Source organism: Lepidochelys olivacea, assembly GCF_965140295.1.
Source record: "Lepidochelys olivacea isolate rLepOli2 genome assembly, chromosome: 3".
In the NCBI taxonomy this organism is placed as follows: Eukaryota; Metazoa; Chordata; order Testudines; family Cheloniidae; genus Lepidochelys; species Lepidochelys olivacea.
The window spans coordinates 48,525,743-48,542,857 of NC_140413.1; the positions used below are offsets into that span (position 1 = coordinate 48,525,743).

Below are 17,115 nucleotides of genomic sequence, written 5' to 3' on the forward strand. Positions count from 1 at the left end.
TATGTTTTCAATAACTGATTTATGCATTACAACTACATACCCTCAGTTGCCTTTTATAACCTGTATAAATTCAGATGATTTTTTATCTATGATAAATGTATTGAATCCTGTAAATCCCATGTCTGCTCAGGGCAATGTCCAAATTGTGATGAAATGCCTTGGCCAGTGAGAGATCATGATAAACAGGATTCTGATGTGTTGTGTGTTTTACCATATGTTTCCTGCTGCTTTCATGCCATTTTGTGCCTGGCCACGTGGTGTTTGTGGGGTGTGAGGAGCCTAACCGATGTGGGAGTGTAGTGGATAATGGTGATGAGGGTGGTTGTTTTGTTTGTTTTTGTTTTAGAGACCAATCTATTGGGGAGGGGGAAGGATGGAGGCAGGGAAAATAGCAACTGAGCAGAACTCTAAGGGAGGTGCACAAGGATGGATATTTCTGCCCTTTCCTGTAGCTAAATTCACCTGATTATAAAAGTATGGCATTACGCAGTCAGAATCTAGAAGAAGGTGCCCAGGACCCCTCAAAATCCACACCAGTGGGGCATATTGATTAAAATGACATTTACAAGATGAGTTCCCCTCGTCAGCATTGTCTGTTGCTGCTGAGCTGTCTGATGTCTCAAGGAGGCCCTAGTTATTTAGGGGACGTGACATCCTCTCTAGTCCAGGGGGTGTTCAGACCCCTACCATTTTGGCTTGCTTGCAGCCCCAAGTGAGACTGTTCAGTATAACCAGCGATTAGTGGTGCCCTTCTAGGCAAAATCGTATCCTGCTCTTCAGAATAGGCCCATGTAGTGTTTGTGCCAAAGGTAGCGTTCCTTTCTATTTTACAGGTTTTTGTCACAGCTCGTTGGCTTTGCTTCAGCACAGGAAATTGTCCTGGGAGTAACCCAAGTCCTTCATTTGTTGTGATGACTGCAGTTAAATCTTAGCGCTCTTGGAGAGAGGAGTCTGGATGTGCTCCTCTCCCAAGAGGACAAAAGAATCCTGGACCTCTCTATGGGACTGCACAGAAACACAAACCGTAGTGGTGGCAGCAGCTTCAGGATCTGTGCACTTGCACCAAAAAGCAAGTCCAAAATAGAGACTTTGGGACTCTCGGATGTGTCATTTAAATAGAAGGGGAACATCCAGTCCAGATTACCCTGAAGCAATGGAGTACAGACACGTGACCAGACAGATCACTTCAGATCTGAACCAATGCAGTATCACACAGCAATGGGGAAGACTAAATTAAATTAATCAGTGTAGTTATATCAGAATGGCAATGCAGCCACATTGCTTTTACACTAGCGTAACTCCCACAGAAACAGAAGCAAGTAGATTCAGATGGAGTGGTGAGATTAACTGACACAAGACAATTAGTGTGTGGACACAAGGCAGTGTCTTCCTGGAGGGGAAATGTTTCCAGTGCAACTTTCTGGTGTAAACAACCTCAGGCGTTTGATGCCAGGAAGATTCTCCTAATATTTACCAACAGCCTAAGTTTTCCCTTTCTTTCTTTTATCCCATTACTGTTAGTTATACCCCCGCCATCCAGCCCCAAATAATTCTGCTCTCTCCTTGGTGTTTACACCTTTCAAATAATTGTAGACGTAATTCTATCACCGAGGAAGAGCAGTATACCATCACTAGGTTATTTATACATTTTACGTTTCTTCTCCTTTGTAGAGCGCTCCAACACAGTGATAAGTGTTATATAAAAACCTAAACTGCCAATTCCATAGCAGGATTATATTCTTCAGCATTGGCACCTGCAGTGTATTCACTTACCTTAGATAATTTTCTTAGCTAAGAACTGTGAAATGGAGTTTTTGACTTCTGATCTTAATTTCTCCAAATTGAAAGTTTCATAACTAACATGTCTGTCTCTCAGAAGAAATGAAGGTCATTTGAAGTCACTAGTTGTCTATAATAGATTTTAGGTGAGAAAATTCCATATGGTGAGTGTACCACAGATGGTGGCTGTGTTGATAGATGATGGAAAGAATGGCAGTCAAATTGAGGTCATTTTTCCCGTATTCAGTAGCCAGTAATGAATGAGTGTGTCAGCTTTCAAGAGCCTATCTTGCTGAGGACATGGAAATTAACCATAAGTCATTCACTTACCTTGGTATGAGCACCTATAGTCTATTGTATAATTGTCAGTGGACTGTAGTTATTCTAGGCTCTTCCTTGTAAATCAGAAACTTTCATCCACATTTGAGTACTGAGTGTTAACTTAAGCTAATTCAATGTGTCTAATCAGAATAAAGACCATTCATTGTCTTTTTATCTAATATGTTTGCCCTTTAGGAAAAAGTGGACTCCCAGCATGCTCATGGATTGCAGGAGTTGGAATTTATCCGGGGACATAGTGACACAGAAGCAGCAAGATTGTGTGTAGACCAGTGGCTAAAAATGCCAGGTATTTAATCAGAAAGGGTGGGAATTTAAAATATGGCACTCGCAACTGTTGAACAGCGAATACTCATAAGAGCAGTGAACATTGCTCCAGTAATATGAAGTCAAATAACTATCAGCAACATGTGTTTTACACCACTTTTATTTCAGTCAATATTGGTTATTTTTAAATGTTACATTACATAATAAATCACCCAGTAATTGCATTAACAATGTCAGCAATGAACAGATACATGACTCCCAAGAGATCCCCCAAAATCAATTTTGTGCAGTGTGGCATTTAAAATTTCCCACACAGTGGTTGCTAAAAATGTTTTTGTAGACAATTAACTTGAATATGATATTCCCAGTGGTAAGAATACTGCAGTAACATAGCTACTTGCAAAGGCAGAATTGTTGCATGGAAATCTTTATATTGTGTGACTGTCACTAGTAAGAGACCCAGAAGAGAAATATTTGTCTATATAAATGTAAGTGTTGGTAAGTACACTTCAGACACAGGGAAGTTCAAAGAAGATTTCAAAGAGCAACACTACTAAATCATATGGTGTATATTGAATGGAGAGGTTCACTTTATACAGTACGAGTGTACAAATCACATTTTTCTCACAAAAATTGAAAACTGTAAAACTAATCTAAATAGAGGAATTAAAAAAGCCCTAAAGAGATCAAGCTTCCTCTTGTGCAGCTTGGCTACTTTGTATTGTATTGCCAGTATAATGTGGTCCTTGGATGTTTGATTTAAAAAAAAAAAAAAAAAGTCTTCTGAAATATAATCAAAATTGTATGTACTTAGGTATTTTGTTCTACAATGTAGGTCTCAAACCAGGCACCATTAACATGGGAAGAAAAGCTGTGTCCCACAGAACTGGCCAAACACCAATCAACAGCAATCCCATTTTATGTCCTGTAATGCACTGCAACAGGAAGTTTGATAATGGTCATCTTCTGTTAGGTCACCTGAAAAGGTAAGGACATTTATTGTAGATCAGAATAAAGAACGCCACTGATCCATCTTAATCCTAGAGCACTGTGCTTTATGTTTCATCAAGTTTCTATCGTCCTGTCCCTTAATCCCAATGTTCCTTGGGAAGAGAGGATGTCAGTGTATTATTACAGATATTATGCAGACTTGATGCTAGGAACTTTCCAATATTTTTCTGCGGTTGTATTAAAATTCAAAAAGGGGGGTTCTTCCACTGGTTAAGCACTTTTTGTTTTTTCCCTCTCCAGTTGGCCCTAAAGTGAATATTCTTCCCTTGTGACCACGTCTTTGACGAATATTTGAATTGACATAGCCAATATTAAATGAAGCTATACATTAAAAAGTCTTGTCATGTTCACTGTTTTAATGGAAAGTCAGTAGTGTTGGGTTGTGGTTTTGCCTGATTCTTCAGATTACACACTTTTTTCTCTCAAAACCCCCTGCTCTGTTACTTACAGAGTGGGCTAATTATGTTGGTAATTATTTTCTTTATAGGTTTGATCATTCTCCATGTGACCCAGCAATTACACTACATGGACCTCCAACTAATGCTGTTGCCTGTGTGGTATGCTGCAAAAGATTTGTCACCTCACAGCAGTATAGTGATCACCTTTTGTCTAAGGCAAGAACTCATGGATAGGTATTCACCTGACTGAATATAATGTAGAATTTCCAAAAACTATAGCTACAGATAATCTTGTATGTTAACCTATATTTGCCCCTGGTTCACTAAGCCTTCCTAACTTACAGAATTTTTATTGTGGTGGTGTCTCTTAGAGTTCAAATTATCCTGAAAACATTTCTGTAAATATTGCCATAAAACTTAACAGTTAAGTTGTGATTTGCATTCCAAGTGTGATGTGAAAGTTGGTTCACCTGGTTTGAAACCTTCCTTCCCGCCCCATCTCTTCTGATGCTGGCAGTACAGACTAATGGGAGAAGGGGAAGAAGCAGACTGCTAAAAAGGAGGGAAAACAATGGAAAAGAGAAGCAACTATGGTGATTCTGACATTATCCTTACTCCACTGATACCTCCATGGACCACCACTAATTGATCTTTGTATCCCACTAGATTGGGCCTGGAACTCAGTTTGTTCTGTGGAAGGAAGGGAATTCCAAAGAATTCATGAGTATTAATTTATTACTGAATGTAAGTCAATTGGCTTGGTACATGAGGAAAAACTAAGCAAGCCATTTGTCCCAGTCTTTCTCTCACACTCCTTTTATTGATGTATTCATTTATTCATATTATCTTAGCATTCAAGAGCCCTAGTCATAGATCAGGAGCCGTTTGTGCTAGGTACTGTACAAACAGAAAAAACACAATCCAGCCCATGGAATTGGGGGAAGGGGGAGTGATACACCAGCAGAGTGAACAGTGTGAAGGTACCAAAGGTCATGTTAGTTCCACAATATTTTATTTTTTAGGAGGGGATCAGAAAAATGGAAAAGGAAGGGGAGGAGAGGAGAAGGTGACATGGGCAGAGTGAAGCTGAGATGATGTGGCCGTAAGGGAGGGGAGGGTTGGAGCCAAGAGCCAGTCAACACAGGGCAAAGGAAGTCCAATCAAAACTGGAGAAAGCTGGAGAAAGTTCTCCAAGGACCAATAGTGCAGGCTTTGGCTGATTTTGCCCCTGCCAGCTAGATTCTGTCCATTTTTACGAAGCAATTCTATCTTTTGCCTGGACGGCCCTTGCTCTGTTCCGAGAGTTGGGTCTTCAGCTAAATGTAACAAAATCCATGTTGACCCCATAAAGAAGATATAAAGGGGTTTCTTTGGACTCTTCAACAGACAGGGACTATCTCCTCTTAGACAGGTTTGTAACCTTGTCAGATTTGATACAGATAATTCAGGGGAATCCTCAGACCACTATAAGGAAATATCTTCAGCTCCTGGGACACATGACCAATCATGCAAGGGTACACCTTTGCTGCTTTTTGGCTCAGAATGATCTATTCTCCTGTCAGAGATATCTTGGACAGGCAAGCGACAGTTCTTCTACAGGTGAGGAACTCCCTGGATTGGTGGAAATATCAACTCAACATCTGTGCGGGTGTTCCCTTCTGCCGCCTTCTATCACTAACTTGAACAACAGATGCATCACTGTTGGGGTGGGGAGCTCATCTCAGTGCTCTCATGTCTTAGGGCAGATGGACAACTCAGGACATCTCCGCATCAATCTTTTTGAGCTCAGGGCTGTCAGGAACACCTGCCTCCATTTCCTACCTCATCATGGCGAATCAATCAGGGTCACGACAGACAACATGTCCTGTGTGTTGTGTGTCAAAAATAGGGAGGATATTCCCCTCTCTGCGCCGAACCTATGGAACTGGTGCACAGCTCATCAAATCCAAATTTCAGCAGTCTACCTCCCAGGCATTCAGAATACCACAGCCAGTGTTCTCAGCAGGCACTTCTCACTGGACAACAAATTGGAGCTAGGCTCAAGTCCTTCAAAGAGAGGGGTCTACCGGAGCTGGGTCTCTTTGCAATCTCCGGGAAAAAGAAGTGTCCTCTTTTCAGCTCAAGAGAAGGTCTGAGACACTATTTTTGTGAGGAGGTTCTTTACTTCTGTCCTGGAAGTAGGGTGTGTTCTTTGGGTTCCCTCCGACTTCGCTTGTAGATCTAAGCTTGATACCCTTACCTGCCTCAGCTATGTGTACATCCACCTCTCAAGACCACTGCTTATCACTTCTCACAGGATGTGGGTCATGTGCTTCACCCCAATCTAGGACTTCTCTACTGTTGGATGTGGTTCCTTGATAGTTTGCAGGGTTAAAATCCTCTTCCTCTGAGGAGGTGCAACAGGAGTTATTGAATACTAAAAAGAAGTCAGCCTGTACTACTTCCCTTCAGAAACAGGAGATTCTCCCATTGGTGCTGTCATTGCCACTTCCTGCCTGGATCTGTGCCTCTTTCAGTCATCCTGGATTGTCCGATGAATCTGAAGGAATTGGGGTTATTAGCTCAATTAAGGTCCATTTGGCTGCAATATCAGCCTTTCATCTGATGTAGAGGGGTTTTCCGTATTTGCTCATCCTGTATCATCTAGATTTGTTAAGGATTTCAGGAATCTCTACCCCCAGACTAGAGATCCCACCCTGACCTGGGACCTCCATCTGGCACTCAACTATCTTTTGTGAAACATCCATTCAAACGTATGGCAACGTGTTCTCTACTCCATTTGTCTATGAATCCAGCCTTTTCAATAGCCATCATGTCAGCTGTAGAGTTTGGGAGATTAGTGTCTGATTCCAGTTTTCCATCCCTTCCTCCCTTGTACAGTATGCATCGAGAATAATGTTTCTTTATGCTCACATCCTAAATTATTACCCAAGGCTCTCTTGGAGTTCCACTCTAACAAATCTGTCCATCTACCAGTGTTTTTCCAGAAGCCACACAACTCTCTTCTCGATCGCTCCGGTGGTGCTTAGGGAGTCAATCTGGGTTGTGTAGTGAATGAGGCTTTTTGTAGAACTCCTCTTTTGTTTGTTGCAAAAGTTGGAAGATGTGTACTTTATGAGGCAAGGGATTCTGGAAAGAGACAGGGTGGACTTGTGGTTTATACAGATGCATGCTACCTGGGAGAATTGGATATTTTCCCTGTCTGCCACACTGAAGTTTTCATAGGGTGGCCACTAATTGTGTGTTTCTTATTTTCTGAGTGACCAACATGAGATTCTGTGGTCAATTTAGCTCACAATGTCAACTAAATTAAAGGGAGCTATATCTTAAATACATAAAATGCTATAAAAATGCTAAGTAGTGAAAAAGCAAGCCCTGTGCATCTCAAAGTGAGCACCCAAAATTAGTAGTAATTTCAGACAATTTTGGCTTTAATCTCTGTGTCTTAGCAACCCACCCCATCTGTGGAATGGGAATAATATCTTCCTAACTCACAAGTATTTCTTGAAGGCAAATTCATTAATGTTAGTGAAACACCCATGTTATGGTTAATGAGTGCCATGGAAAAGACCATGAGGAAATTAATAATTCTGGAGTGAGTACTAGGTTTGAATAGTGTGCAATAAAAATGGAACAATGAGGATAAAACAAAATGTTGTATAGCTTTCAGTGAGCACCCTCTATCCTGTGCACTGAATGTCCTGGATAGGTCATGGGGGTGGGGGCCTGTCCTGGGGGAGTGGAAATAATATGATCATGTAATTAGAGGCTCTGTTATAATGCACAATGGGGCAGAATTAAGTCTGAATGACCAACCTTAATTCTGGTACTTCCTAACTTTTGAATGCTTGAGTTTGTAACCTTAACTTTCTTTCTTTCAATGTAGATTTTTTTAATATATAATTCATATTGTATTTACACAATAATATGACTTCACAAAAAAAAAAAGTAAAGTCAAAGCAAACTTTTAACTCATTGCCCTCTGAAATTTACATTGAATTAGTAATCTCACCTGGACTGTATTATGGTGACTATAACTCTGTCCAAAGTTTTTTAGGAAGTCTAATAAAATTATAAAGAATCTCTAATATGCATTAAAATGTGTGTGTTTATTAAATGAAAAATAAATATTTTTATAACCAGGTTGATCCTTTTACTAACCAGATTTGTTTTATTTTTCAGATAAATGAAAATGATGGGCATAAAAGAAATCTTCCTCCACAGCTTATTCAGTGCTTTGCATGTCCATACTGCTTCCTCCTTTTCAGCATAAGAGATGAATGCCTGCAGCATATGTCTGGAAAGAATCACTTCCTTCAGGTTTTTAAATTGAGTGGTACGTTGTAATTTGAGTGTAGCATCTTTTAGGTCCTTCTGATAATGCATCTACGCTATGTGGGAGAATATGTTTTCAGCTGTGAATTAAAGAAAAAACATGTATTTCTTTTAAGATGTCTGAAATTGGGGAAAAGATACACGAACTGTGTACATTTACCATGTTATCTTCATTTGAGATTAATATTTTGTTAATATGTTGTTCTTTTCTGACAGAGATTGTATAAAAAGGTGTTTTAGAATTCCGTATTTCTCTGTGTCTCCCTGATTCCCATATCAAATGTGCTCCATTTTCAAATATAGCTTTTTTTTCTAACTGCCAGACCTTCCAAAATAAGGCTGGTCTCTAAAAGTCAAGTTGGATTTTGTCCTAGTCACACACCACCAGTAACAAAGGTTAGCAGGCAATATCAGACCCTCCATGATATCTGTGCAACTCCATTGTCTTAGGTAGGCTTGCGTAGATGTAAAGATTGGAACTTAGACATCGGTTATGTTGATTTGGTCGTTCATTGAATGTGGGCTATGTTGGTTTCAGAGTTCTAACACAAGGAATAAGCAGTAAACGCTTATTTTGTGACAAAAGTAAATGAATAAGATTCTGAATACACACATGGACAGTTGACTAGTTGAATAAGAAGTAGCCACATTAATATAGTTATTTTTCATGGTAGAACTGCACTTTAAGGTTCATATGGTCACAAGGAATCCATTGTGATTTGGTACTGTCATAAATATAAAGGGAAGGGTAAACCCCTTTGAAATCCCTCCTGGCCAGGGGAAAGCTCCTCTCACCTGTAAAGGGTTAAGAAGCTAAAGGTAACCTCGCTGGCACCTGACCAAAATGACCAATGAGGAGACAAGGTACTTTCAAAAGCTGGGAGGAGGGAGAGAAACAAAGGGTCTGTGTCTGTCTGTATGTTGCTCTTGCCAGGGACAGAACAGGAATGGAGTCTTAGAACTTTTAGTAAGTAATCTAGCTAGGTATGTGTTAGATTATGATTTCTTTAAATGGCTGAGAAAAGAATTGTGCTGAATAGAATAACTATTTCTGTCTGTGTATCTTTTTTGTAACTTAAGGTTTTGCCTAGAGGGGTTCTCTATGTTTTTGAATCTAATTACCCTGTAAGATATCTACCATCCTGATTTTACAGGGGGGATTTCTTTATTTCTATTTACTTCTATTTTTTATTAAAAGTCTTCTTGTAAAACACTGAATGCTTTTTCATTGTTCTCAGATCCAAGGGTTTGGGTCTGTGGTCACCTATGCAAATTGGTGAGGCTTTTTATCCAACATTTCCCAGGAAAGGGGGGGTGCAAGTGTTGGGAGGATTGTTCATTGTTCTTAAGATCCAAGGGTCTGGGTCTGTAGTCACCTAGGCAAATTGGTGAGGCTTTTTACCAAACCTTGTCCAGGAAGTGGGGTGCAAGGTTTTGGGAAGTATTTTGGGGGGAAGGACGCGTCCAAACAGCTCTTCCCCAGTAACCAGTATTAGTTTGGTGGTGGTAGCGGCCAATCCAAGGACAAAGGGTGGAATATTTTGTACCTTGGGGAAGTTTTGACCTAAGCTGGTAAAGATAAGCTTAGGAGGTTTTTCATGCAGGTCCCCACATCTGTACCCTAGAGTTCAGAGTGGGGGAGGAACCTTGACAGGTACAGTCACCTGTTATATAATCTTACTACTCAACAATGAAGCTGTTGACTGACTAATCTCTTATAGGTATTCTAAATCTAATGGGCCCTTGGAAATTAATGGCCTGTTTGAGGCTCATGAGAGCTGCAGGTGCTTATCATCTCTGAAAACCCATCTTCAAATCTGTTGTTTTACTGTTCTTTAACTGCCATGAAAAGACAAATAATGTAAAGAGGAGACAGTATCCTTCATCAGATACAATCCAATTTTAAACATTTTGGTACATAAATGGTTGAATACTCAGCTCCTTTCTTGGAATGTATATATCTTTGTAGTTAATAATAGCAATATTGGCCTCCATGCTGGGCAGTTAATGCTTCTAGGCCTGGTGTCAACTTCCATGAAATGCTCTTCCCATTGGTTGTTGTTACTTAAATATGTGAAAGCTGAACTGAAAGGGGGAAAATGATTACTTTTGTTGCCTCTTTGATGTATAATGATGGCCACAAAGCTTTTCATAAACTATTCCTACTTGTTTTACATTAAAAACTATTATTTTCATTCTCTATGCCAGCAACATGTTAGACTTTGTGCACACACCCACCAATCCTCCTGCCCCATAACGTTTACCATCTAAGAAGGAAATACTATGAAAGATGGGAGAGATGGAGACAATCAAAACACGTAAACGCTTGTTAAATGTAATATGGCCTATTTTTTTTCTACACATTATATACCTTTTGTGATTAAAACGCATTAATAAGAGCAGGAGGGGAATTGATAAGGCCCTTGATGATAGCAACAAGAAGTTTTGAATTTGAAAAGGGTTGGAGAGGGAGCAAGTGGTGGAATTTAAATGGGAAGAGGTGACATGGTCATAATGGTCGGCAAGGAACGTATTGTTAATAGTTGTGTTCTAAGAGATAAAATACTACATGTTGACTTTGAGATACGTGGCTTCATTTTATACCATCTCATGTTGCAGGTGAAACTGGGACACCACTTCCTTTATCCTTCCCATCTTATGCAAAGAAACTTCTGATAGCTTTATGTAAAGAGGTCCCATTCCAAGTGAAGTGCACATCCTGCCACCAGAAGTTACGTTCACATATGGAGCTAACAGCTCACTTCAGGTTTGTGAGAGTCTATTGTCTATATACAGTGAACTTGACTGCATAGGTATGTATTATTTCTCTGAGATTTTTAAATACTTAGTAGCCCAGTACAGTTGTTAAGCATCAAATTCCTCACAAGTTCCATCTTTTTCCTCGTTTTCCCAGATAATTGAATGGGGTGATGGTGGATTGTATTTCAGTCACTGCTAATGCCGGGGGACAGGCAGGGAGCACCATAGGGCCATTAAAAGGCTGCAAGTATTTGAGGTTGTGATTCTAATAGTTTTAGATCTGGAAAATACATACTCTGTTTTTGAAATGGGTCAAAAGCTAATTATTGTTATGTATAATTTAAATTCAAATCATATATATAGTGCCACAACCTTACTAAGTGCTTTACTGAGTAATACGTGTTCCCAGCCAGAAAGCATACACAAGATACAGTTACAAGATGGAACGCCTTTCAAGAAAGGAGAAGCAAAAAAGGGTTATTTAGTGAGGGAGAAGTGGAAAGGAAGTGTTCCTGGAAAAGGTGGGTTTTAAGGAGGGGACTTGTTTGACAGCAAATGGAAGGCTGTTTGAAGCACAGAGGGTGGCATAGCTGAAGTCATGAAAGAGAGCAAGGGAGCAGTAAGAAGAGAGGATTTGAAAGAGCATAGGGGACACATGGAGCAGTTGGAGGAAAGGAGAACCGTGATGTAAGTGAGAGCAAGACTGTACAGGACATTGATGGTGGGGAGGACAAGGTGCTTGAATTTGGGTTAGAAGAGGAGAAGCAAATGGAAGGATTCTGTGTGGAAAGACATGTAAGAAGGTTAGAATTACTTAAAAGGAAGGATTTTAGCTGAGGCATTTTGGATACATTATGAGAGAAAGTGTTCAGAAAAAGAAAGGCCTGAAAGATAAAGGTTACAGTTGTCTAAAAGTGAGAGAAGAATAAGGCATAAATAAACAAGAGTTCTAGTGGTGCGTAGAATGGATTTTGGTGTATCTTCTACAGTCTAAACAGCTATCTTGCTGCAGGAGTTCTCGGAAATGTCTTAGCCCTTCACTACAGAGTCCACAGTCTGTCTTCTATCCCTCCCAACACCTTAGATGAGGGCTGTGTGAAATCCACAAAGCTATCTCACAAAACTGGGGTTTTAGCCCACGGTAAGACTTTTTTTCGCCACCACTGCCCAGTATTGAGTGCTACTCATGCTGCTTATACAGCTGGATCAGTTGAAGTTCCGTGGCTCATGTACTGCTTCCTTTTCCTGGGTTACTCAGAAAAAGTAGAGTATGGCTCACTTACGTAAAATATCAGTGAGCAAACTGGCCTAACAGTCATGGAGCTTCTGGGGAGAGGAGAGCTGTGTGGAATTCCTACCCTATACATCTGAAGGAAGGAGAGTTTAGGGAGATGATCCCACCACTTCCCCCGCCAGGCAATGAGATGGTATAATTATTCCTCATTTCCCCACTCCAAATTCCTCTCGCTTTCAGGAGAAGCGAGAGTGGGAAAAGACCTTTCCCACATAGCATTCAGGAGAAAGGAAAGATTTGCCCCCAAGCCACTTGCAGTAGCAAGGAGAGCAAAACTCTCACACTTAAGTGCAGGAGTGGCCAAGCTGTGGCTCCGGAGCCACATGCGGCTCTTCAGAAGTTAATATGCGGCTCCTAGTATAGGTACTGACTCCGGGGCTTGAGCTACAGGCGCCAACATTCCAACGTGCTGGGGAGGGGTGGTGCTCACTGCTCAACCCCTGGCTCTGCCACAGGCCCCACCTCTACCCCTTCCCACCCCCTCCCCTGAGTCTGCCATGCCCCCGCTCCTCCCCCTCCCCGCAGAGTCTCCTGCACGCCATGAAACAGCTGATTGGGAGGTGCAGGGAGGGAGGGGGAGGTGCAGATCGGCAGGGCTGGCGGTGGGCAAGAGGTTCTGGGAGCAGGGGGTAGGGGAGTGAAGCTGATGGGAGGCTGCTGACGTATTACTGTGGCTCTTTGGCAATGTACATTGGTAAATTCTGGCTCCTTCTCAGGCTCAGGTTGCCCACCCCTGCTCAAGTGACTTATTCCATCCCAGACAAGCTGCCATCCCTATTCAGTTTACCAAACATTCACCTGCAACAAAATGACAGGCATACTCAACTCAATGCCACTGAGTGCAAGTGACTCTCCTTTGACCTTGAGTCTTTTTCCCCCCACTGCTGTGGGCCTAAGCTCCCCTGTCTTGGAAGCAAGAGAGGGTATGCCGTTCTCAAGCCTACTGAGGCATTAAAAGTGTATAATGAGGTGTTTTTAAAGTACCCACTAGGATGTAGAATATTCAGTGGGCATGTTTGTGTATGTACCACACCTATCACATTTCAATACTGATGTAATAAACAGTAAATGATATCAATTTTTAAAAAGTCTGGGGGCGCTTGTCTGGAATGAGCACTTCGTTTTCTATAATGTGTAGTGACTTTTACATAAATAACTGGTAGGCATTGTACAGTTTGACAATCTACTGGGCCTGTTACTATGCATTTTAAAAGGGCAGTATTTCCCTATGCAGTGTAGTTGTATCTGTGTCATTTCCAGGATATTAGAGAGACTAGATGGGTGAGGTGATATCTTTTATTGGACCAACTTCTATTGGTGATCGAGACAAGCTTTTGAGCCACACAGAGTTCTTCTTCAGGTCCGGGAAAGGTATTCCCAGCGTCATCCTCAAAGGAAACTTACACAGCGCTTTCAAAAAATGAGCCTGGGAACTTAAATTCATTACTTTGCTAGACGCTAAAAATTATGGACTGAAGAAAGACACTGGATTTATGGCTTATTACAAACAGTCTGTAACCCACTAACCCCTACTTTTGTGCTATGACTGCAGAGATGTTAACGGGCCACTCTACCTTGGATGGTCCCTTACAACAGTGGCTCACCCAGGTGTATGTGTACCCCTGAGGTATGCAGACGTCTTCCAGGGGGTACATCAACTCATCTGGATATTTGCCTAGTTTTACATCAGGTTACATAAAAAGCACTGGCGAAGTCAGTAAAAACTAAAATTTCATGCAGACAATTCGTTGTTTGTACCGCTTTATATACTATACTCTGAAATATAAGTACAATATTTATATTCAGATTGATTCATTTTATAATCATCTCGTAAAAATGAGAAAGTAAGCAATTTGTCAGTAATAGTGTGCTGAGAGTCAGTAGTTTTTAAGTGAGGTGAAACTTGGGGGTACGCAAGACAAATCAGACTCCTGAAAGGGGTACAGTAGTCAGGAAAGGTTGAGAGCCACTGCCTTAGCATATGAGCTAATTATGTTCACTAAACAATCTGTTCCACCTTACCTTTTGCTGTGAAACTGGGAGTACCTTTCCCAGACCTGAAGAAGAGCTCTGTGTGGCTCGAAAGCTTCTCTCTCTCGCCAACATAGGTTGGTCCAATAAAAGATATTACCTCACCCACCTTGTGTCTCTCTAGTATTTCCTTAGTAATTTATATAGTTAGTGGCGGGAGATGTCTGTGGAGTATTTTAAAGGATCACTTTGTAGCTACATCTGTGAAGTTTGGAATAATTAAACCTGTGAACGTGTCGTTTTTATATCCAATTTAGAACTCGTTGTCGTAATGCTGGTCCTGTATCACTGTCGGAAAAGAGCATCTCCCAGGTTGCAGAAATATTTAAAGCAAGAGGTCACTGTCAAAACTGTGACAGACTCTTTGTAGATGAAAGCCAGATCAACCAGCATAGTCATGCAACTCAACACAAAGTTAAAATTATTACCACAATGGAAGAGTCCATCTTGATGTTTTGCCATATTAATGAAAGAAATAAAAACCCATGTCAGCTGAGGCAGATTATAAATCAGTCAAGGTCTTCACTCCTTAAGAGACCATTGACTTTGAGTGAGCCTGTCTGTGAAAATGAGTCTGCCATTTCAAAACGGAAAAAGGATTTAGAAGAAAAAAATCAAGAGGCTAGAGTAAGCCTACATCAAGACAACACAGGCAAAATAAAAGCCTGGTTCTGTGAATGCCTTCTGAAGTTTGCTACTGAAGAGTCAGTTGAAAAGCACGTTTTGTCAGCAAATAGAATCTGTCACAAGTGTGCTGTATGTGGGAAGCTTGCTGAAAACTCAAGCATCATCCGTCTGCATATGAGTCGGTTCCACGGAGGGGCACACTTAACTAACTTCATTTTCTGGTGCCGGGCATGCAATACAGACCTCCTGAGAGAAGAGAACATTATGGCACATGTCACTGAATTTCATGGTGGACATTCTTACTATTACGAACAGGAAGCTCTAGAGAACGAACCTATGGCATCGTCTTCTGACACACTGTGCAATATCTCCAAATGGGAAGAGCATCTTCCTAGCCCTGTGGATCAGTCCCTTGAGAGAAGTCCTATTTTAGGAAAATGGCAATGCTGCATTTGTGAGGAAATGTTTGAGTCTGAAGACAGCGTTAAACAACATTGTATGTCTTTAGGAAGCCATCAGTTTCACAGGTATTGCTGTGGCTTGTGCAAAAAGCATTTTCACAAAGCAGAAACACTATACCGACATTGCCAAGAGCAGCACAGCCAAGAGATACAGGTTAAATATTTTTGTGGCCTTTGTGGTGATCTCTTTTTCGATGTTGAGGAAGAATTTCTAGTCCACTATAAGGGTTTCCATAGCACAGATTACATGTTTGTGTCTGAAGAGTCAATAAAAAATAAAGACGACCTTACACTATTGGAAAAAGGTGACTTTCTAACCTGCGGCTGCCGGGAAGAGTATATCTCTAGAGTAAATAGAAAGGAAGATCACCGGAATTGTCAGAAAGCCCTACTGGAAAAAGGCAATCTGTGGTTTCGCTGCTGCTTCTGTTCAGCAACGGCACAAAATTTCACAGACTTGAATGATCATCTCAGCAAAAGTCACACCCCAAGGAAAAGCCATGAAGAGATGTATGTTGTGAGATGTGGTGCATGCAACAAAAATTTCCACGATATTGTGAGTGCCCATCAACACTATCATGATAAACACTGCTTCTTGCAAAAGCCTAATATAAAACATTTTGGATCAGAATCAGAAAGCAAAGTCTTCAACTTTACAGCCACTGGTGCTTGTGTGGACAAGAAGCCTGATAAACTAAAGTTTCCAGCAAATGGAACTAAGGTTCAAAAAAAGTCAGAGTCTCCTTCTCTAAAGAGAGAAGAAGATAGAAGGAAAGAAAGAAATGAGAATAAAGCATATTCTGAAGAGCATGGTGAAGAAGGTATGTAGAAATTATGTCTTTAGTTTGTTTTTTAATGCACAATAGGAAAAAATACAGTTGTAATATGCTCATATAGAAATTGTTCAACAGAACATGTAAATATACCATGCACCTATATCCAGTCTGTACATATGAAATAATGTAAACTCAGTTATATGTTTAAAGCTGTAACTTTAGTAAGTTTCTGGTGCCAAATCCCAAGAACTCAAGTTGAACTTTGTATTACTAAGTGCTTTATCAAATCTGTTTCTTGTTTGTACAATACAAATAATTTACCAAGAATTTGTGGACCATGCTTAACATGGAATTCTGTACTGACCACAGGAATTAGCTGGAAATTGGACAGCAATCTTCAGATGCTGCTCTTCGTCCTCTTTTTCTTCTCTCAATCACCCTTTCTATGAAGGGAGAAGACACTTCAATAGTAGGTTAAGTCAAAGTTAGGGAAAATCACAAGGAAGCTGTGAGAACCACATAGAGAGAGGGGGTAGCTTTTGACTCCAAAATGGATGCCATTCAGGAAAAGCATTCCTTCTACCCAACCTGGTGTACGTAAGCAGCTACTTGTAACCTGCGCCACTGATCTACCCTGCCTACTATTAAGTGGTGTTTAAAAACGAGCAAACAGCTGGTGTCCCAGTGGGAGATGCCCTTTGAGAGACTTGAGCCCAGAATCGCTCATCAGATAAAAAGGGACTTGGTAGCATTTGGTATCACTTAAAAATTCACTGTCATAATGAAAGGACCAACAGTAAAGGGATCCAAACAGATTCCTATCCAAACCCCTCCCTTTGGCCAAGGCAAATGGTTGCAATGTGAAGTCCTCACAGGGAATAGAAGTCCTTGGAAGACCAGGGTGGGTAAAGAAAGGTCTCCTATGAGAATACAAAGTGTGTGTGTACCTACATAAGTGAGATTTTTCTATTTTCATATATATATATATACACACACTCTGTGTGTGTGTTTGTGTGTTCACACACACACACACTCTG

General features: G+C 40.8%; 1 protein-coding gene across 5 annotated transcripts in view; it reads left to right on the plus strand.

Moving 5' to 3' along the window:
• The window catches only part of ZNF451 (zinc finger protein 451), a 68,087-nt gene that overhangs the window by 25,998 nt on the left and 24,974 nt on the right, over positions 1-17,115 (plus strand). For all 5 annotated transcript variants that reach the window (XM_084622760.1, XM_084622761.1, XM_084622763.1 and 2 more), the window contains exons 5-10: positions 2,296-2,407; positions 3,221-3,371; positions 3,884-4,010; positions 7,977-8,130; positions 10,749-10,896; positions 14,472-16,123. In XM_084622760.1, coding sequence (XP_084478886.1) covers positions 2,296-2,407; positions 3,221-3,371; positions 3,884-4,010; positions 7,977-8,130; positions 10,749-10,896; positions 14,472-16,123 — 2,344 coding nt within the window. The remainder of the gene's footprint in view (positions 1-2,295; positions 2,408-3,220; positions 3,372-3,883; positions 4,011-7,976; positions 8,131-10,748; positions 10,897-14,471; positions 16,124-17,115) is intronic.